At 46.7% G+C, this 22,155-nt stretch overlaps 1 protein-coding gene across 1 annotated transcript in view; it reads right to left on the minus strand.

Moving 5' to 3' along the window:
• LOXHD1 (lipoxygenase homology PLAT domains 1) overlaps window positions 1-22,155 on the minus strand; it is a 260,472-nt gene that overhangs the window by 172,284 nt on the left and 66,033 nt on the right. The window contains exons 9-14 of the mRNA XM_084829637.1: window positions 17,974-18,224; window positions 17,269-17,404; window positions 13,287-13,447; window positions 11,118-11,204; window positions 7,935-8,070; window positions 297-451 (exon numbers count right to left, since the gene is read on the minus strand). Of these exons, the coding sequence (XP_084685763.1) occupies window positions 297-451; window positions 7,935-8,070; window positions 11,118-11,204; window positions 13,287-13,447; window positions 17,269-17,404; window positions 17,974-18,224 (926 nt within the window). The remainder of the gene's footprint in view (window positions 1-296; window positions 452-7,934; window positions 8,071-11,117; window positions 11,205-13,286; window positions 13,448-17,268; window positions 17,405-17,973; window positions 18,225-22,155) is intronic.

Genomic DNA, 22,155 nt, shown 5'->3' on the forward strand with positions numbered 1-22,155 from the left:
TTGATGGAAAGCCACCCAGTACTCTCCCCTCCGCCTCCCGTGCCAACAAAATGGCCGCCAGTAGTGGCAGGCAGAACAAGGGATAAAATGCCAAGCAATCAGCTCCCAGTTCCTCCTAGGATTGTTTTCAGTGGCCATGGCACTAGCACCAATGAACTGGCTGCCACAAATGCTGATGCCTGGACCAACTGAACCCCATGTCAGCCCTCCCACCCCGCTCTCTCTCGCTCTCTTTCTCCACAGCTGGTATATCACCATGCATTTTAACACAGCCACACACATGCAAGCTGACTTACACTGCCCTTCTCAAATTTATTCATAGTGTTCACACTGTTCTGCAGGATGCGGTCCCCTGTGTCTCCCTGATCCCCGATGAGACAAGCAAAGACGTTGGCATCTGTCCCGCTTCCACTCACTGTCCCGGTGTACACGGTCACTCGGTACTTTATCACTGCGAAGGCACAGGTTAATAAAACAAAAATAAAAAGTTCCAGCAATGAAGCTGTATGGCTTTTGTCCATACGGCAGAGCAGAGTATCTCTTCTGCTTCACAGCTCATGGTTTCCATAGGCAATTCTGCTTTTATGCTCCTAACACTTCACGTCCGGTTATCCCCCCCAGAAACATAAAACCTACCAAAGATGCCAAGCAACACTAAAGCAATGCATTGTTGAGTGCAGCTCATACCTCATAAAATGTTGGTTTTAGCTCACCCACTACCTCCTATTTTATCAAAACGTTCCTGGGTAATGTGGGGATTCAGTGGAGGAGTTACCTCAAGATTGTCAAAAGTATCGGGGCAGGAAATTGACTGGATGGATTTTGGGCCAGTTGACTCCTGCCTAATCATGGCTTGTTGACTGTAGTCATGACTTGTATATGCAAGAGATATTTCAGAGTTCAATTCACCACAGGAAGATAGCCACTGTGGGATTTATTTATTTATTATTACATTTATATTAGGGGTGTGCAAGACAGGCGGGGAGGTGGTGGAGGTGGCCCATTAGGGATGAAGCCCAACTATCTCTCCCCTAATATCCACTCCCCCTTGCTCCTCTTTGAGGAGTGGGGAGAGGCAAGGAGTTGTCTTTTGCAGTTTGACAATGACAACAAGGACTAAGCCGTGTGCTTTGGCTAGTTTCCCTTCTTAGCCATTTCGTGGGATGAGCCTGGGGGCATATGCATACAGTGGGATGTGTCTGGGGCAGTGGGATTCAAAGTGATGATTGTGGGAAGTGAGGAAGAGGAAGCACAAGCAATATCAACCCTGACCAGTAGAGGTTGCTGTGGTGTTAGGGGGTGGCACAAGGTGGTGGCTGTCATAACATCACTGCACTACAGTGGTTCTGCTCCTACTTGGATGGCCGATTCCAGAAGGTGGTGCTGGGGGATTATTGCTCTGTGCCATGGCAATTGTGCCATGGGGTTCCACAGGGCTCTATTTTATCCCCCATGCTGTTTAACATCTACATGAAACCGCTGGGGGAGGTTATACGGAGGTGTGGGCTGAGGTGCCATCAATATGCGGGTGACACCCAGCTCTACCTCTCTTTCTCATCAAAACCAGGTGAGGCAGTGGCTGTTCTGAATCAGTGCCTGGGCACGGTAATGGACTGGATGAGGGCCAATAAACTGAAACTCAATCCAGACAAGATGGAGGTACTGTTAGCGGGTGGTTCTTCTGCCTGGCTAGGTGATATTCAACCTGTTCTGGAGGGGGTTGCACTCCCTCTAAAGGATCAGGTTTGTAGTTTGGGGGTGCTCTTGGATCCAGAACTGTCACTTGAGGCACAGGTGAACTCAGTGGCACGGAGCACTTTTTATCAGCTTAGGCTGGTATACCAACTACGCCCTTATCTGGACAGAGATAGCCTAGCTACAGTTATCCATGCTCTGATAACTTCTCGTCTGGATTACTGCAATGCGTTATACGTGGGGCTGCCTTTGAAAACGGTCCGGAAACTTCAGCTGGTCCAAAATAGGGCAGCAAGATTGTTAACAGGGACTGGCCTGCGAGCTCATATTACGCCAGTACTTTTCCAGCTGCACTGGCTGCCAGTCCATTTCCGGGCCCGATTCAAAGTGCTGGTGTTAACATTCAAAGCCCTTAACGGCTTGGGGCCAGGTTACCTGAAGGATCGCCTCCTCCCATATGTGCCTGCCCGGACCTTAAGATCATCGTCAGCGGCCCTTCTCCGTGAGCCCCTGCCAAAGGAAGTGAGGCGGGGGACTACTAGGAGGAGGGCTTTTTCTGCTGCGGCACCCCGGCTCTGGAATGAGCTCCCTAGTGAGGTTCTCCTGGCACCTACATTGTACTCCTTTCGGCGCCAGGTGAAGACCTTTTTATTTTCCCAGGCATTTTAGCTTTCTAAATTTTTATCTTTGCTGTTTTAAATCTGTATTTTAAACTCCCGCACTGCTGCTAGGTTTTATTGTGGTTGTATTGTTATAGTGTGGTTTTAATGTTCTGTATATTTTAAATTGTTTTATTGTGTGTTTGGTTTTAGTTTTTGTGAACCGCCCAGAGAGCTTCGGCTATTGGGCGGTATAGAAATAAACAAACAAACAAACAAACAAACATGGCCACCATGCTTCAGAAATCCAAAGCCGAAACTTTCACACCCCTAATTTACATCCCGCCTTTTTTCCTCTTGCAAGGAACCCAAGCTGGCTTACACGGTCCTCCTCCTCTCCACTTTATCCTCACAACAACCCTGCAAGGTAGGTTAGGCCAAGAGTCAGTGACTGGCCCAAAGTTATCCAGTGAGCTTCATTGCTGAGTGGGGACTAGAACCTGGATCTCCAGAGCCCCAGTCCAGCACTCAAACCATGAGACCACACTGGCTTTCAAGTATAGTGGTTAGAGTGTTGGACTACCACTGCGGAGTCTTACATTCAAATCCTTCCCCTCCTAGTCATAAAGATTATCTAGGTAACCTTTAGGCTAGTCATCTCTCTCAGCCGAATATACCTCACACTGTTGTTGTGAGGATAAAATTGGGAGGGGAACCATATGTGCTGTCCTGAGCTCCTTGAAGGAAGGGCAGGATTGAAATGTAACATTAAATAAAGCACACTTTCATATGCAAAGGTATTGTCTCCGACACAATGCTTTTTCAGTGGAAATAATTCACACATTTAGCTGAGAGCCAGCAAATAACGTACACAGACGTGTGAACCAGACTTTCTGTCTATCCCCAACAAGATGGAATACTCTCCAACTTTAAACATAATTTAAAAACTCAGCTTGTTTGTTTTTATATATGAGAAAATAACGAGAAAGAAAGAGAACAATGAGTTAATATGAATATTCCAACTTCTTTTGAGTCTGACAGCTGGTGTGCATCATTGAAAAAAATGGCAAAACTCAGTGTCTGGAGGTACTTTTCCTTTGTGCTGAGCCCAAGGGAATATCACAAATATTACCCAGCACCTCAGAAAGCACCCCCTATTTTTAGCAATTTTTATGGGTTGCTCAAAATGGTGTGAAAATTCTTGTGGTGTGCGTGCAGGGGAGGGGAGAGGTTGAATCCCTGTTGCCTGGGGCATCAGTTTATGGCTGGGCAACTCTTGTCCCTCTTGAATGAAATTAATTATCTAGATCTATTTCAGTTAGGTTTTGCGCCTGGTTTGGGGACAGAAACTGCTTTAGGAGGCAACCCTATGCCTGTTTAGACAAACATAAATTCTACAACTCTCAGCATTCCCCAGCCAGCTGGGAGTTGTAGGACTTTCGTCTGTCTAACATAGGCATAGGATTGAGCCCTTAAATACATTATGTAATCTGAGCCTCTTAGGTTTAAAATACATTTTTAATGTTGGGGTTGCTATGAGTTTTGATTCTTGCTATATTTTATATTGCTTTTGGTTTATGTTCTATTTTTTATCTACATTGTTTTCCTGTTTGTTTCTTGTAAGCCACCCAGAGAACTTTATGTTATGGGGTAGCATACCAATGTAAATAAATGAAGCTTCCTGATTTGCCAGGCTACATTTCTCCAATGAAAGGGCTCCAGCTCAGCACAGCAAAATAGGAAGTGTTTTGGCCCAGATGCACATTTGGATCAAGTATTGTAGTGTGGATACGATCCCTTAGTCCCTCTGTTTCCCAGTGCTAGCTCCCAGACCATGACCCAGTTATGCACATCCATGCAATGGATACCAAAATGTGAATCCTATTCAAGTCACCGCCTCACCATGCACTGTGACAAAAAGGTTTTTTTTCCCACCCTTAGTTGTCAGCACACAATAAAATAATCCAGTAATAGGTCATTACAAACACACTGATCCTTTTAAGTTGGCACAGATGGAGTGGGGAGGGATGGGAATTACATTATAATTACACCATTATGCAGATATAGGGCTTCTCCATGTGGGGCTTTTATCCTGCTACTGAGATTGCTTACTCACGGAAGTTTGCGGGTCCTTACATGATGCCATCAAACTCCAAGGCATCTCCTGTGCTAAATGACCTTTATCCCATTTTTTAAAAAAAGATCAGAGATAATGAGCTATCAAATTACAGCATGTTGAGTTCCCTCATGAAAAGAGGAAATCCTGCAGTAAGAGGAGCTGGACCACAGCGCCATCTAGTGGCTGCATAATGAAACATATAGAGCCCATTGTCGTCCTGCATTTAAAATGGAAGCAGAAAGCCCCGGTAAAGTTGTGGGAGTTTAGGCTGGTGCAGAAATGCTCATAGTGCTAGCAATTTAAAAGCCATGGTAAGGAGCTAAGTTTGGGATCATGGGCTCTTTTTCTCTCCCTCCTCACCTCTCCAGCAGGAATTCCCCTTTACCATCCCTTATGGCAGCTTTCCCCAATGACCATGCTGGTTGTAGATGATGGGATTTGTAGTTCAACACATCTGGGGGGCACAGGTTGAGGAAGCTACCTTATGGTCTTAACCATGGTTTAGTGCTATGTCTGCACTGATGCTAGTCATGGTTACTCAGGAGGATTCCCACCTTAGCCAGGATCTGAAATCAGGGGTTGCAAATGCAAGCTAGAACACTAACCATAGTCACATTTGCGTCCGTGCTAAAGCTGCACCATGGGTAAGGGTGATAAAGGAAAAGGGGTGGGTGGGAATTTGCACCAGGGAGAGGAAGAGAAAGCAGGAGAAAGCATGTGTTCCTGAAGGTGGCTCCTGGTTTGCAAATCACAGCTTACTGAGTTTACCGAGATCCACTGTTACACGTGCATTGGGCCTGAGTGGCTGCCTTCCCAAAGGAATAAACCAGGGCATTCCTGATGGCCTATGCCTCCTGCAGTTGGCAAACGGCACCCGGCCAGGGAATGTGCACAGTTCCTCCTAGTCAACCACTTCACACGGTGGAGTAAAAATAAACTTCATCAAAGGTTTGTTGACATTTTAATCATAGCATTTGCAATTATAATCATTCCTGCAACGTCTCGGGAACTGCTCTTCTCTGCATACTGATCAATGAGCAGGTTGGGCTGCCAGGGATGGCTTGGGTATGTGTCATCCAAAATTGTGCTTTCAACTGTCAGCCAGCACCCCAGGCTGATCTGGGCTTATGGCATGCAGCGCCGTAAGAGCGATACACACCAGTGTGATGTTACCACTCTTACCCAGACTGGCTTTATGCTCTGTGGAGTGCCTGGCTGCACTTGGCTATGACTGTGCCCCAGTGTTATCCAATCTACAGGACAAATCTATATTATAGTACAACAAGGATAGTATTATAGTACAAATACAGATCAGGGGAGGTGCATGTTGGTTCTGAGTCGAAAGATGGGAGAAGGGTAGGAAGCCACTGCAATAAGAGGATATGTAAACAACAGGCAGCTATGTAGAGTTGCAGTGGTCTGGGATGGGTCATTATAGTGATGGGCAGCATGGGTAGGTGAAGGGAATGGAACATGTCATCTTCTGCACCAAGCTTCCTTCCAACCAAGCTGTACTCAGGGCTATGGACATTCCATATGTATTTACAAGCAGAGTCTGTATGTGCAGAGAAATAGCTAGTGAAGAATTCAAAGAACTTGAGCTTTTTTTAAAAAAAAAGATGCAAGTTTCTGGTCCTTATTGATGACAGACATAAGCTTGGTGAAGTCTCAGAAGCTAAGCAGGGCCTCTAATTGTCAAGGAGTGGGGCTCCAGAGATCCATTGGTGAGAAGAAGCAGTGAATGAGTCCTTCTCCTATCTGAATGGATGAAATGTGGGCTCCTTCACTGCCTCTTCACTATCTCGATAGAGTGTTAAAAATTAATAAAGGGCGAGATTAACTACAAGGATGCATTTGTCGAGTTAATTTTCACATTTGTAGTCCAGCCTTCCTTGAAGGAGATGAAGGCCAGATCTACACCTTGTGTCATGTCATTACAATCCCATCATTGTAAGCTATATCCCTCTTGCGCATTTATACCCCATAGAACATACAATGACATTTGTTGCAGTAGATTGGATAATGTGGAATAAAAAGCAGGAAATAAGACTACAAAAACAGTATATCAAATACGTAATGTGCCCCAACAGGTATCAGTGCACTTTAATACCGCTATAAAGCAGTAGTGTAGATCGAGCCTAAGGAGGTATAGCCCAGGGGTGCAGAACATCAGGCCAGGGGGTCAAAACAGTCCCAACTGGGGGCCAAATCTGGCCTGCCTGAGGCTCCCAGAGAGCCCCACCCCCATGAGCACCAATCATTTTTAGAATGGGGGAAAACTACGAAAAATTACGGAACCACCAAACAACTGGTGTTTGTTATTGGGAGTAACAGCTTTAAGCTAAACTATGCTGGTATTTTGGCCCCACCCCTTTTGCCTTTGGCCACACCCACCACTGGAATGCAGCTCCAAAGCGCTTCCCACAAAATAGCCCCCAGACTGAAAGAGCTTCAGCGCCCCAGTCAGTGTAGTCCAAACATCAGTTGTATTTCTAACTTGTTACCGTTTCCTGTGATAATCCAGCAAGTACTGGTAAAAAAGCCAGTAAACTGTTTTTACAAAGATTCATTCTGCTCACAGTGCCTGCAAACACAGGTACTGTGCTGATGGGGAGGGGGGAAGGGAACCATGGTAAGGGGCACCAGGTCTCTCTAGGCCAGGGATACAGAGCCCCTTTCAATCCAAGGGCTGAATTCCACTTTGGAGAAGCCCTCAGTGCCCATATGCTGGTAGTGGGTGGGGCTGAAAGCAAAAGGGTCAAAAGGGTGGGCCCAAAATCTCAGAATATTTTAGCTTTCAAAATTTTAGAATGGGGAAAACCGGCACAAAAGCCGGGAAACCGCCAGACAATTGGTGGTCAGGAGAAAGGGGGTGGGGCCAGGGGAAGGGGGGCATGGCCGTCTGGGGAACCCCAGAATGCCACATTGGAACCCCTGCAGAGCCAGATGTGGGCCCAGGCCCGAGGTTCGGTCTGCACCCCTTTTCTAGGTATTGCTTAAACAGAATGGATTAATTGCTACTCAGGCCCCCCGGGGTCATAAGAACATCAGAAGAGACCTGCTGGATCAGATCAAGGGCCCATCTAGTCCAGCATTCTGTTCACACAGTGGCCAACCAGCTGCCCATGGGAAACCCACAAGCAGGACATGAGTGCAGCAGTACCCTCCTGCCCATGTTCCCCAGCAACTGGTATACATAAGCGCAGTGCCTCTGGTACTGGAGGTAGCACACAGCCATCAGGACTAGTAGCCTTCAATAGCCTTCTCCTCCAGGAATTTGTCCAACCCCCTTTTAAAGCCATCCAAATTGGTGGCCATCGCTACATCCTGTGGTAGCGCATTCCATAGTTTAGCTCTGCGTTGGGTGAAGGAGTCCTTCCTTTTATCTGTCCCGAATCTCCCACCAATCAGCTTCATAGGGTGACCCCGTTGGGTTCTAGGATTTTGAGAGAGGGAGAAAAATGTCTCCCTACCCACATTCTCCACACCATGCATCATTTTGTAGCCCTCCTCCTTCTCACCTGGCTCCACCTCAGCGACTAGTGGGCCCTCGGCCGCGAGCTCCCGCACGATCTCATTGTCATCCTCGTTGATATCCAGCCAGCGGCCACAGCGGAACGTGTACTTCTCTTTTGTCAGGGTTTTCAAAAGAGTCACCTTTTGTTAAACCAAAGTGGCACCAGAATTGACAAAGTTAAAAGTGAATGAAAGGGAGGGATGGGGACTAGGAGTAAAGACACAATGCAAGGTACCAAACAAGTTTAGGCTGGGTTAGATTACAAGGTGAGGAAATTGCTTGTTAATTACTAACATCGTATTCAGTTATATTCCCTTTCCTCTAGATGAGGCCTCTATTAACCTGCCCATTCAGCTAAACATGCTGTCGAGATCTTTGTTCCCAGAAGATGAGGTGAGCCAGCATGTAGGGCAGGCAACTACACCTGCCAACACCTATTTTAGTTTAGTTTAGAACTGGGGTGCAGAATCTCAGGCCCAGGGGCCTGATCCGGCCCTCCAAGATTCCCCAGATGGCCATGCCCCATTCCCTTTGCCCCCACTCCTTTTGCATTTGGCCCCCCAACCACCGGAATGCAGCGCCCAAGAGCATCTCCAAAACTGAATTCAGCTGTTCAGCTAAAAGAGGTTCAACACCCCTGCTTTATACCTGGGCCAGCTTTTCCCAACCTGGTGCCATCCAGATGTGATGGACCGTAACATGCTGGCTGGAAATGAAAGGAATAGTGATGTCCGTCACTGTGGAATCTAGACCTTTTGGGGCTCGACAGTCTCCCAGTGAGCACTCAACTTAGCTCGCATTTTCCTGAAATCCGGGGCTGGGAACTTTTTCTTATTTTAAAAAATCTGGGAACTTTTTCTTATTTTAAAAAATTGATGTAAATACTAATGTGTGGACATTGTGGGGTGCTATTTGCATGATTTACGCAAATTTAGGCCAACTGCAGCTGTAATATATGCAAATTATGCAAATTATGGCTGAAATGTGCATAAATTATTATTATTATAAATTATTACTAAACTTTGTAAACTGCCCAGAGAGCTTCAGCTATGGGGCAGTATAGAAATGTAAATAATAATAACAACAACAACAACAAATCACACAAATTTGGTACATTTCTATTTACGTAAATTTTGAAAACCTGAAAAGATCTGCGAGCTGGCCTGACTCGATGCAGATCCAGTCGGGCCAGCTCACAGAGAAATGAGCCAAAGTCCGGGGGCCAAACTGATGAAAGCTCATGAAGCTTCATGCACCAGACAGATTTCATAGCAGGATGGTACAACATGATCCTCTCGATGTACCAATTAATGATGGGAGTTGTAGTCCCACAAATCTGTTTAAGCCATCAGTCAATTAAATCAACACATGAGTAAAACTCTAGTTCGGGGGGTGGGGACAGGGCTAAATTCTTCTGTTTTGAGATTATGCCCTCGTCTGTGACATCAGGCCCCATCTTAGAAGAGGCATTCCTTCCAGTGTGGGAAAGAAGAGGGAATGCCTCTTCTAAGGCAGCACTTGTCATCTATGGGCTTTTAACAACTTGCATTCAAGATGAGAAAGACAGAAAATAAACCATCTATCCAATCAGGGCTCCTTTTTAATTGATCCAGACTGCAATCCTGTTCTTAAGTAGAGACATAGGATTGCACAGCAAGGCACAGTTACTAGACAGTAAGCACAATTGAACTTAGAGGGGCGTATTTCTGAGAAATCATGCTTAGGACTAAGATTTTTATCTGAATAACTGGCAAAATGCTGCAGTCCTATTAACAATCCCCTTGATAAGAGAATGAGCAGTGACTCCTTTGCAGGACATCATCCCTTCCTCCAGGAGTGGAAGTGACAGCAAACCAAGCAAACCAAGACTAATAAGGTAAGAATGACTGCATGGATGAGTCTTTGGAACCAGCATGCATCTGCAAGGTTTCATGGTTTACTAACCCCCAGTAAGATCCTCTAAACATCCGTGCAGCACAAAAAGAGGGCAGAAAGCTATCAAATCGCATTAGAGACTCCAAAGCCAAGATCTATGAACAATGTGGCCTGACTTAAAAGGTAAATGGTGATTTGTCTTCTGCTGTTGCAAATGGCTGTGTAGCAAAAGAAGTATATTACTGTAGCTTGTTTTATGGCTATCTGGAGCAGGGCTTATATATAGTCTGCTATTCCACTACGCAGCAACAACATTTGATAATGGGAACACTATCAATCACCCTGAGAGTCTGTGTTCACTTGAACAGTTTCTAGTCCTCATGCTTATGAAGGCATGCCTAAAGTGTCCATGCAATGCCTATTGATCTCAGATGTTAGATTATGTGCTTCAGCACCTTGCCCCTCCCTAGGATTGGCAGAAGCAAAATATACTATATGCACATAGAAATACATGCAATTTTGTTTCATCTGAATAATGTATTTTGTTGTTGTTTATTCGGTCAGTCGCGTCTGACTCTTCGTAACTTCATGGACCAGCCCACGCCAGAGCTTCCTGTCGGTCGTCGCCACCCCCAGCTCCCCCAAGGTCGAGTCTGTCACTTCCAGAATATCATCCATCCATCTTGCCCTTGGTCGGCCCCTCCTCCTTTTGCCTTCCACTTTCCCTAGCATCAGCATCTTCTCCAGGGTATCCTGTCTTCTCATTGTGTGGCCAAAGTACTTCAGTTTTGCCTTTAATATCATTCCCGAATAATGTATACAATTCAGTATATATTTCTAGAGCTGTGCACCAACCATAAGATTGGACTCAGGTCCCAATCTGAGGCTTCAGAAAATGGCCTTATTCCGCTCGGGCTGATTTGAACCTGAGTCAAGATTCGGAAACCCAAGGCTTCGTGCCTCCCATTGACTATCATGGAAATTAAAAAGTGTCCGTAACATTTTTTTTCTGTGTGTTGTAAACAAGCCTGGCTGATGCCTTCCTTGTGTGAACTGAGTGTGTATCCTAGAATATGCCCAAGAAAGAGCACACAGGAGTCCCATGGCAGATGGACAGACCCTCCATGGAAAGGGTTCCCTGAACATATAAAGTCGGAAAACCAGTGCGGGACTTGCACATCCCTGCTTCAGCGTTACACACAGGGGTGAGCTCATGGAAATAACAACATGTAGGGATGCCCTTGTGCAGCTCTTACTATCACTTATTGCCTGGAATGACTCTTGAGCACAAGGGTCCCCACTGGCTTCTTACCTGGTTCAGATGCCAGCCAGAAAACGGACTCCGCTTCTCATGCCATATCCGGATCTTGTACAAGGCGCCCAGATCTGGCAGCTCAATCTGCATGAACAAGCATCAAATGTGTCCACAGGAGCTTCTGCCTACACTGGGCACAATCTGCTGGGAAGTCATCCTGCACAGGCCCCAGGGAAATGGATGGAGCTGCACAAGAGCAGTGCAGTCCAACGGGAAGCACTCCTGCACAAACTCCCAGGAAATGGATGGAGCTGCACAGGGATACTATGGTCACACCCCTGCACAGCTTCTCTGCATCCCAGTAGGGCTGGTGGAAGAGAACTTGCCAACGACTTAGGCTGCCTACACCAGCAAAGCAAACTCTGCCACCCCCGCGAATGATCTGCGTATGATCTGAACGGGGCTTTGCCTAGTTGTGCTGATCCAGTATGCATTGATGTGTTGATCTGATATGTATTGATGTGTTGATCCAATATGCATTGTGGTAGTGGGCCCTCCCACACTGGAGGCATTCAAGATGAAGCTGGTCAGCCATCTCTCAGGGATGCTTTGACTTGGACTCCAGCAGTGAGCAGAGGGTTGGACTCAATGGTCTTAGAGGCCCCTTCCAACCCTACTATTCTATGATTCTATGATCCCAAACCATATGGCAGGGGTGGGCAACATGTGGCCCTCCAGATGTTTTGGACTACAACTCCCTTCAGGCCTAGCCAGCTCAGCCAATGATGAGGGATGATGGGAGTTGTAGATCAAAACATCTGGAGGGCCACAAGTTGCCTACCCCTACCATATGGTAAGCTAGTGGAATCCTGGAGCCACTGAGCATGGCACAGAAAAGTCTATGCAAGAGGGGAGATGCACAGGACTATGCTAACAAAAAGCACTTTCTTATTTGGGCCCTTGGACTGAAAGCACCAGAAGCTGCACTTATTTTTATCCATTGGGGCCTTGTAAAACTGCAGTGGGGGGATGGGAAATGCCTGTATCACTGTGGTAAATTAATGATAAGGTTATCTCCTGCCAGCTGTGGTCAATGTGAAATCACAAAGATCATTAATAGGGATGGATGACCCCCCGCCCCACCTCCCAGCACTTCCTGGACCCCCGCTGCTTACCCGACCCTCTTTGGTGCACTAGGCAAGCCACCGGATGGTCCGTGGGTTCCTGGTGAGCAGCACCCAGCTCCTCTTCTTCCCACAATCCACCATTTTACACAAAAATTGTGGGTAAACTACTTATGATTTCTGCAAAATGGCAGCCACAAAAAGCACCATTTATGCAATATTACAGGCGTAAATGGTCTAATGTAATTCTGTGTAAATGATACTATTTACAGCTGCCAGTTTGTGGAAATTGAGATTTATGTAAGTTGTTTACCCATGGCTTTTACGCAAAATGGCACTCGCGGGTAAGCCGGCATCCTCGTGCTCACCCGATTCGGCACATGCCGAGTCGGGCAAGAGCGGGAATCAATGTAGGATATCTGGTTATGTTTAATATATGTTTAATGACTAGGGATGTCGGAGGATATCCAGCTGGGGCTCGAGTCCGCTGACTGGGGGATCCACAGACCCGAGCCCCAACCAGACATCCTCCGACATCCTTAGACATTAAACATATTCAAAATCACATTACATGACCTAGTGGAACCATTCTTTGCAAGGCAAGGGGAAGGGAGATCTTGCAAACATTTCACATTTTGCAATACATATCATTAATGCTGATATTAACACAGCTAATGTTCTGCCAAGCTGCAGAGGCCCTGTACTTAACAACTAGAGCCCTGTTTGGCAACTATCTTTTGTTGGAGGGCCAATTTGAGAAGGTAGTGAATGGCGCTGGGACAAGGAGCCCAAGCTTGAATTGCTGATATGGCATCTGGTAGCCCTTGGGAAATGACATTTCCCAGATCTCCTGCCATTTTGGTGACTTGTGAAACAGCACTCCAAACACTGGAGATGGGAGGGCGAAGAGAGACCTTCCTCCTTTATATTGCTGCCAAGTAAGTGGATGGGAAGGAGTGGCAGAGGCTTTGACGGTTGACAGCTGGATTGGAGGGACAGTGGAAGAAGCTGAATTCTTCTCTGGAGAAGAGCTCAGGCATCACCATGTGCATCTCTTCTTCAAGGCAAGCATGCAAAACAGATGTAAGATGAGAAGCCATACCGTGAACTTGTCAGTTTGTCCAGCTTCAAAGTTATCGGAGTTATTGTCCAGCTTCATTTCATCAGACTTTCCTTTGTCACCATAAACCTGGAGGAAGATGGGGGCGTCCGTCCCTGCACCCTTAATGTCACTTGTCCATATCCACAGCGACCAAGGATTTTCTACACGCACATACAGAAAGTTTTAAATCACTGAATAAGAAGAGACAGCCCTGGTAATAAAGGAGCAACAGTTTGGAAAAGAAAGCCAAGCCCAAAGTAAAAAATGCCAAGTTATAATAGAGTGAATGAATTTTCTTTTCCTGACAGGGCTCCCAATGTCTTTGATAGCTGTATGATGTGCAGGTGTTCAACAGGTGAATCTTTCCATGACTTGGAGGAGATTCTACAATGTGAATTGTTTTCCATGCAATTAATACAAATCAGATCTTCATCTTAGCAACAGATTCGCACAAGTCCCAATCCACGTCCAGCTTCTGCATGTCTCCAGCAACAAAAGAAAAATGCGATTCCCTGGCCATTAAGGAGCAAATCCAAGGCAAAGCTCCTACACCCGTTTAACAAAATAGTTTCGTGAAGTGGATAGTGCAGCTTTCCTTAAGCTGTGCTGGACTGCAACTCTTCTCACTCTCAGGCAGCATGGCCAATGCACTCCAACTTCTGGAAGGCACCAGGTTGCAGGAGACTGGGGTTGTGTGCTGGGACTATGGACCAGGGAAAGAGATGCTCAAACCTCTGTGCAGCCACGAAGCTCTCTCAGGCCCAATCCTCTCTGAGGTGTCAACCCGTATCTGGTCTGTATCACTTCAGACTTCAGATGGGGGCTCACAAGATGGAGTATTCCTCTGTACCAAAAAGAAAAGACTTGCACATAGAAAAATGCCATGTCCGGCAGAAGACAACGCTAGAATTTTTCTCCCTGGCATGCTAGGTTTCTACGTGGAAGGGAATTTTTTTTTTTTTGTATGGAAGAACTTTCATCCTTGAGAACATCTGAAGAGATGCAGCCCAGACACAGGTGACAAGGCCGGCCCAAGACATTTTGATGCCTGAGGCAAAGGAGAAGATGGTGCCTCCTCCCATTCCATGTACAAAGGCTGAATGGACAGGCAGTTGAAACTTTTTTCAACACAGGAAATGGGACAGCATCCTTCGTCACACCGGAAAGCAGCAAGCTAGCATAGGGGCTGTGAGGCAGGCCATGTGGCCCTCAGCTCTCTCCTCCAGCACCTTGCTGCCACCTCCCAGCATCTGCCATCGGAAGCAACTGCCTCACTCTGCCTAATGGTAGGGCCGGCCCTGACAGGTGAGAACAAGAGCTCAGCCTAACCTATCTCACGGAGTTGTTATGAGGAGAAAATGGGATAACCCAATATACATCGCTTGGAAATGGCCGGAGAAAGGCCAGGGAGGCATGCAACTGTAACAAGTTCTAGCACCGAGCAATCATTGTGCATGCGCAACCCCGGTTTAGACAGCTCCCAAGCCTTTAACAGGAAGCCTTGTTATGGTGCATATTTTAAAATTAATTCAGACAGAGGTCTTACAAAGGGAGGGAAAGGAATGCTCCAGCCCAGGCAGGCAGGAGGGTGACATGACAATGCAAGTTATCCCACTGTATGGCAGCGAAAGGTCACTGATTACTCAAGGCCACTGCTTGCTGCTCATTTACTATACAAGCACCACAAAGGAATTACACCGTCAATAGCGATCAGGGTTGATCCTACAGCCGTTTAAAGGTCATAAATACTTTCACTGAATGGACTGTGCCAACGAAATAAAGTGGTCGTAACATTAAGGAATGTTTGCTGTAATGAGCCCGGTTTCAATGGAATTGCTTCTTAAGCATGACGGACAATCCACCACAGAGGCGTCTTGGCTATATAGAGCCTTAACCAATTTTAAAACCATCTGTCGCACTAACATGACCAGGGAGGGGGGCGGGCAGCATGAATTTCCCCCGCTGGTTATGAACCTTATGCAATGTTTTGTTTTATTTATTTATTTCATTTATTTCATTTCTATACTGCCCAATAGCCGAAGCTTTTGTTCCTGATGCAAAGTTTGCTACTGAGGTTAATGGACATCCTGAAGCCAGTCGGGATGTAGAATGTGGCTAGAGCCTCCGGTTTAATGCTTAGAGTGCAATCCTATACATGTTTAGCCAGAAAAATCTCCTACAACTCCCAGCATCCCCCAACCAGCATAGCTGGCTGGGGGATGCTAGGAGGTGAATGAGTTTTTTTCTGGCTAAACATGAATAGGATTGTACTCTTAGGGCACAATCCTAACAAGATAGGCGGTCGCCTCCGAACTAAGAGGCAACCGCCTATCCAAAGCAAGGCAGGAGAGGCGCAGGGGGATCATTCCCGCCGCACCTCTCCTGCATTGCTGTTTTTCGCTAGACAGCCGTTTTTGGCTGTCTAGCAGCCGGGGGGCCGACCGGGAGAGTAAGCTGCTGTACGACACACTGGATGTGTCATACGGACAGCTCCGCTCTCCCTGCCCCGGAATGCCCCCCAGCTATGCCCCTTTTCAGTCACTCCACACTCCTCTTACGAGTGCGGAGGATAAGCCAGCACAGATGAGGGGGGAGGTCAGTTTTCTGGGAACCAACCTCAGCACGGGCTCTGAGGTTGGTTCCCGGAAAAGAGCATATCCTATGGCCCTCTAGACAGTGTCTAGCAGCCATAGGATTGCTCCCTTAAAGGCCTTAGAGAACTCTAGGGTTGATGTTACATTATCTTTTTAACAAGCAGCAGCAGCAACATAGCTTTTGCAAGAGAGGAGAACCCACACAGATTCAGGAAATATGGGGTGAGTTCCTGGAACTTCCTTAGCTGCCTTTCCAGTCACATTTAGAAAAAGAAACATAAAATATCTCTTAGAAAATCAAACAGGGCCCAGGAAGGATATGTTTATACCAATCACTTAGCAACCCACATTTCCTCTTTTTTATTTTGTTCTTTGCCTTTCTTGGCCTCTCTAGCGATAGGTAGCGAGGGCACCAAAAATCTTTCCCACAACGTGTTTTTTTTAATAGCAAAAGTCAATTACTACAATGTCTGTATTGTGTTGTTTACCAATTACCATTCATTTTTAAGAACTGAATTCTAAGTGACTATGCCGGAAGGCAAGATGGAGTGGGGAGATGAGGGAGAAGGGACTCTTACGTTTGTGGGGATCCTTACACTGAATGAGAGGAGGAAACCCTCTTCCAGTAGAACCACAGGAGTCAGGTTGAGGTTGGAGGCACTTCAGCACAAAGTAGAGATGTATGAGAATGTTCTTTCTGCTTGCAAAACACGTGAGCATGCCCTGTTGAAAGCTCCAAACATGAGCGCATGTCCACCAAAAATATTCATAAATTGTCAAATACATTCTCGCGTTCATCTCGTTCCCGATTCCCAGTTCGGTTCGCACAAATTTCCTAATTTGTGAAAATTTCCTCCATAGACTGAATCAGCCCCACTTTCAGCTACAGAGGAAAGTTTGTGCAAATTAGGAAATCTGCTCAAATTTGGAGAAACTTGCTCAAATTTCCCATTCGATCGCTGCTCAATGTGCGCAATTAAGCCATTTGCACAGAGCGAGCAGCGATCACAAACGCAAACAAGAATCCGGCACGAGACGAGCGGCAAGACGATGCTCAGAGAATCCTGGTGACCTCGAGCAACATTCAGTCGCGTATCCCTAATAGTAATTTTCAGTGGTAAAACCTGCCCTGAACCCTTGACGCAGGGGTGGGCAATGTGCAGCCCTACAAGGCTGCATGCAGGCCTCAGCCTAATTTCCTGTGGCCCTCAAGCCTCATTTCAAAAGCCCAGAAAGAAAAAAAACGTCGCTTCCTGCCTTAACATAGAACAGACTAGAAATAACAGTCAGTTGTGTTCTGTAGTGTGTGCAAGAGCAACCTGAGGACAAGAGCACTCCATTACGAAGGAATGAAGGGTACCATCTGATCCCTGCTCTTGGCCACCTACTTTTCAGCCTCTTCTGACGCAGCGAGACCATTTCATAGAGCTCCCGTTCAACCAGCCCATCGCCCTCGTCCTCATCCAGCCACTTCCCACACGGGAATGTCTGTTCAATACCAGTAAATGGGCAATACACCACCACCTGGCAGGGGAAGGGGGGCAGAAAGAAACAGGACTAGATCAGATCATCCATGTTTTACATTGCCCATACCACCTAGATGGGACATAATGCACACATACACACACGAGCAAAGTTTTACAATTAGAGGACAGCAGGAAGGGCTAAGGCAGGATTATTATGGGATTGAGTTATTGAACTTTAATTTTTTTTAATTAAGGTGCTCTTAATTATTAATATTTGCAAATCTGAGGAAATCGCAACCCTTAGTTTTTACGTGCTTTGTGCACAACCCTAAAGGTATGTTAAGACTGGTTGGCATAACCTCCTTTCTGAGACTGCAAAGGAGCCATTGACTTAACGAGCACACACAATTGATTTCTGCATAAGGTTGGACGTCATGCAGCGTATATTAGGTGAAATCAGATTTGCAGCATATGTTATTACATTATATTGACAAGGTAACCTGACAGCATCATACTTGAAATAAGAGCAGCACTTTTTTTTCAAATGCTCCAGGTCACTCTGGTCAGATTGGCAATGGGAAAAATGATTGGACAGCTGTCCGAAGGCGTTAAGAGACCTGTTTTCACCTTCTCGCAATACCAGCCAGCGCTGACACCAACGTTATCATGTCCGACTGAGACGCGACTCAAGGGACTGAGAAGAGCAGCAATCTCGACGTTAAAAAGATCTGTCCTGGCACGTTCAAATTCGCCACCCTCCAGGAAAATCTTCCCACTGTTTTTCAGCCCTTTGGAGCCATGCATGACGATGTGGATCTTGGAGTTGGTACCGGCCCCTCTGATGTCCCCTGTCACTACCGCAACATTATAAACGATACCTAGATGGTGGAAGATCGGTTAAACACAGAGAGAGCAATGAGGAACTGCCGTGGCGGTTACCAATGCCATTCTCAGCATTTGCTATTTCTGTAGCATTTTCTCCTGTATAAGTTCTTTACCACTCCATTTCATATTTATAGCTTGATGTATCTCATGGGCTGAGGGTGAGTAACAGCAATTTTAACACAAACATACACACTTTTGGCCCAGTGGCCTGATCAATTAAGGAAATGGCCTTTTCTCTAGCTATGATGTATACAAAAGACTAAAAGTTTTAATGGAACTGATGGCTAAATGATGCTTGCTTAAATGAGCCTTAATGGCTTTTGATGGCTTGTGTCTGCTAGCTACTGCACACATCCCACTGGAGAGAAACAGTGATGGAATATAGCCAGCAAAGGAGACAGAAGTCTTTTTTAGCTTGGCTGTCAAGGAGCCCCTGAGCAGCTCAGAGCCCATGCTGTTTGGTCTTAGGGGGACTGCTTTACAAACGAACATGGTCTCTGTAGGCACTTGCTTTCTCCTCCATGCTCATCTTGTATTATTTGCACACAAACAGATATCACAAAAATGTCAGTCTCCATTAGTGATCTCTCCTAAAAAACAAACAACCCGCCTGATTCTGTAAAAGGTTGCCCGTGAAAGATCCTATGGCTCAGGGAAGTGAAAGATAATGCAACTATTGCAAAGGGACTGGAGGAAATGGCACTTTGTAGGAAAGAGAAAGGACTCCTTTATGTGGCTACCTAGGCACATATGCAGGGAGAAAGCCTTTCCTGTCTTGCCTCCCACTCACCGCAGGCCCTGGTGGGCCAGCCAATGGTCATCAGTCATGGACTCTCTACTCAACTATCCACTCAACAGCTGAAACCAACAGTACAGACAACTCATCTGCACTTACTCACAGGGCAACTTACAACATCATTGCCCGTTCAATAAACACACGAGCAAATGTGGTCAGATCCCATGTTTGCAAACGTATTGTCTTATATGACGGAGATAAATCACACATGCAACCATGCCTCCAAGCCGTGAAATGGGTACAACAAATACAGTTTTTAAAAAGGCCTTGAAAAGATGAACTGGGAAGGGAGGGTGTCAAAGACGCCCTTCACCTGGGGCGCCATTTTGGCCAAAAGCTGGCCCTGTTCAGAACTCCAAGTTCCACCATAGCTGGGCAAGAACACCCACTCAATAGCTGCTTCGACTTCAAGGCAGATGTCAAGGCAAAATTCCAGGTGAGCCGTGATGGTCACCTCTTCCTGCAGCAACCCAAGTTTAAGTAAAACACATCTGCCAGCTTCTCCTTGCAGGTGCGCCAGTTCTTTTAAGGCTGCCTGTGGTGCATTGTAAATACGGTAGTTTTCATTCTGTGGAGATTTCACCTTGTTAAATTGTATATAACTCTGAAAAGGCCCCAGCAAGGGTCTTTCAAAAGTGATAGCCTCTACTGCACAGCCGGCAAAGAGGAGCGGGACCTGAGCAGCACTTCAATGACGCCGGCAGCTGTATGACCATGCTGAGCAGGATGAATAAATAAGTGCTCGGTGCACAGCTAGCCTGCTCCTCTTCAGCCATTTCAGATGGGACGAAAACATATCGTCCCTGTTCTGCATGAGGAGAAAGCCAAAGCATGCACATGCGAGCTGATATTTCCAGACCCAGGCATGCAAAGCTGGTAAAGAGATCTGTATTTGCACATCTAGAATCTAATTTTCAGATATGCTGCCTACCAGAAGGGAAAACATTTGCAGGGCTGACTATGGGAGAAAGGGAAGATGATCAATGGACCAACAATATTGCTTTCCATAGGACCTCCATGCAGGGATGCACGGACTGTGTAAAATCCACTCCATCTGTGTTTCATGGATTGTCAGGTGCCATTTGTTCCATCGTCCGCTCACTAGGGGTGCACGAAAGTCACTTACCTGGTCTCGCAGCTTGCTTCGTGGTGGGGGGGAGGCACTTCGCTGCTCCCCCCGAAGTTCAGGCCGGGGGGGGGGGAGGCTTCCCTATGGGTGCACGAAAGTCACTTACCTGGTCTCGCAGCTTGCTTCGCGGTGGGGGGGAGGCGCTTCACTGCTCCCCCCGAAATTCAGGCCGGGGGGGGAGGCTTCCCGCCTCGCCCGGCTGAAATTCAAGCCAGGGAGAAGCGCCCCGTCTCCCCGGCCGCGAACTTCAAAAGAAAAAAAAAAACGTCCCTGTGATAGGCTACGTAATGATTAACATAGCCTATCACGGCTACATCTGCAAAGTCAGCCGTGATAGGCTACGTTAATCATCACGTAGTCTATCACGGGTGACTTTGAAAAAAAAAGCGCGTATGCAAATGGCAGCCCCCATAGGGAGCCGCCATTCGCGTTCCTTATTTGGTCCCTGTAGTCTACGTAAAGATTTACGTAGACTATGGCGAAAATAAGGGCAACGCTATTTGCGTTGTCCTTATTTTCGCCGTAGTCTACATAAATCTTTATGTAGACTACAGGGACCAAATAAGGAACGTGAATGACGGCTCCCTATGGGGGCCGCCATTAGCCGTACGCGCTTTTTTTTTTTTTAAAGTCACCCGTGATAGGCTACGTGACGATTAACGTAGCCATATTACGGCTGACTTTGCAAATCTAGCCATGATAGGCTACGTTAATCGTTACGTAGCCTATCACAGGGGCGTTTTGTTTTTTTTTACTTTGGTTGTAATGTCATCGGCGGCAGCCGGTCGAAAGACCGGCTGCCGCCCCCGCCCCTGACGAAGACCTGCCAAACCGCCGCCGGGACCTGCCGCCAGGAGGGACATTCGTGAAAGGTAAGTCCCATCCCGGGGGGGGGGCGGAGGGGCGGAGAAGTTCTCCCCGAACAACCTTCGGAGGACCGAATGCGTTGGCGCTCGGCCCCCCAAAGTTTCGGGGAGAAATTCTCTCCCATCCCTACCGCTCACAGGCAGATGCGAATTTTTCATAGAATCATTTGTTGTTCAGACGTTCAGTCGTGTCTGACTCTTCATGACCCCGTGGACCATAGCACGCCAGGCCTTCCTGTCCTCCGCTCTCTCCCGGAGTGTGCTAAAGTTCATATTCATTGCATCGGTGATGCTATCTAGCCATCTCATCCTCTGCCGTCCCCGTCTCCTTTTGCCTTCAGTCTTTCCCAGCATCAGGGTCTTTTCCAGGGAGTTTTCTCTTCGCATTAGGTAGCCAAAATATTTGAGTTTCAGCTTCAGTATCTGTCCTTCCAATGAGCAGCCAGGGTTGATTTCCTTTAGGATGGACTGATTTGACCTCCTTGCAGTCCAGGGAACTCGTAAGAGTCTTCTCCAGCTCCACAGTTCAAAAGCATCAATTCTTCAGCGCTCAGCCTTCCTTATAGTCCAGCTCTCACAGCCATACATTACTACTGGGAAAACCATAGCTTTGATTATACAGACCTTTGTCGGCAAGGTGATGTCTCTGCTTCTTACTATGCTGTCTAGGTTGGCCATAGCTTTCCTCCCAAGGAGCAAGCGTCTTTTAATTTCATGGCTACAGTCACCGTCTGCGGTGATCTTGAACCCCAAGAAAATAAAATCTGTCACTGCTTCCATTTCTTCCCCTTCTATATGCCAGGTAGTGATGGGGCCAGATGCCATGATCTGAGTTTTTTTAATGTTGAGTTTCAAACCAGCTTTTGCACTCTCCACTTTCACCTTCAACAAGAGGCTCTTGAGATCCTCTTCGCTTTCTGCCATTAGGGTGGGATCGTCTGCGTATCTGAGGTTGTTGATAATTCCCCTAGCAATCTTAATTCCGACCTGTGATTCATCCAACCCGGCATTTCTCATGATGTACTCTGCATATAAGTTAAATAAGCAGGGTGACTATATGCAGCCTTGTCGTACTGCTTTCCCAATTTTGAACCAATTCGTTGTTCCATGTCTGGTTCTTACTGCTGCTTCTT

The sequence above is a fragment of the Heloderma suspectum genome, chromosome 2, assembly GCF_057233095.1.
Source record: "Heloderma suspectum isolate Gila_16-S chromosome 2, 16-S_ref, whole genome shotgun sequence".
NCBI classification, from domain to species: domain Eukaryota; kingdom Metazoa; phylum Chordata; class Lepidosauria; order Squamata; family Helodermatidae; genus Heloderma; species Heloderma suspectum.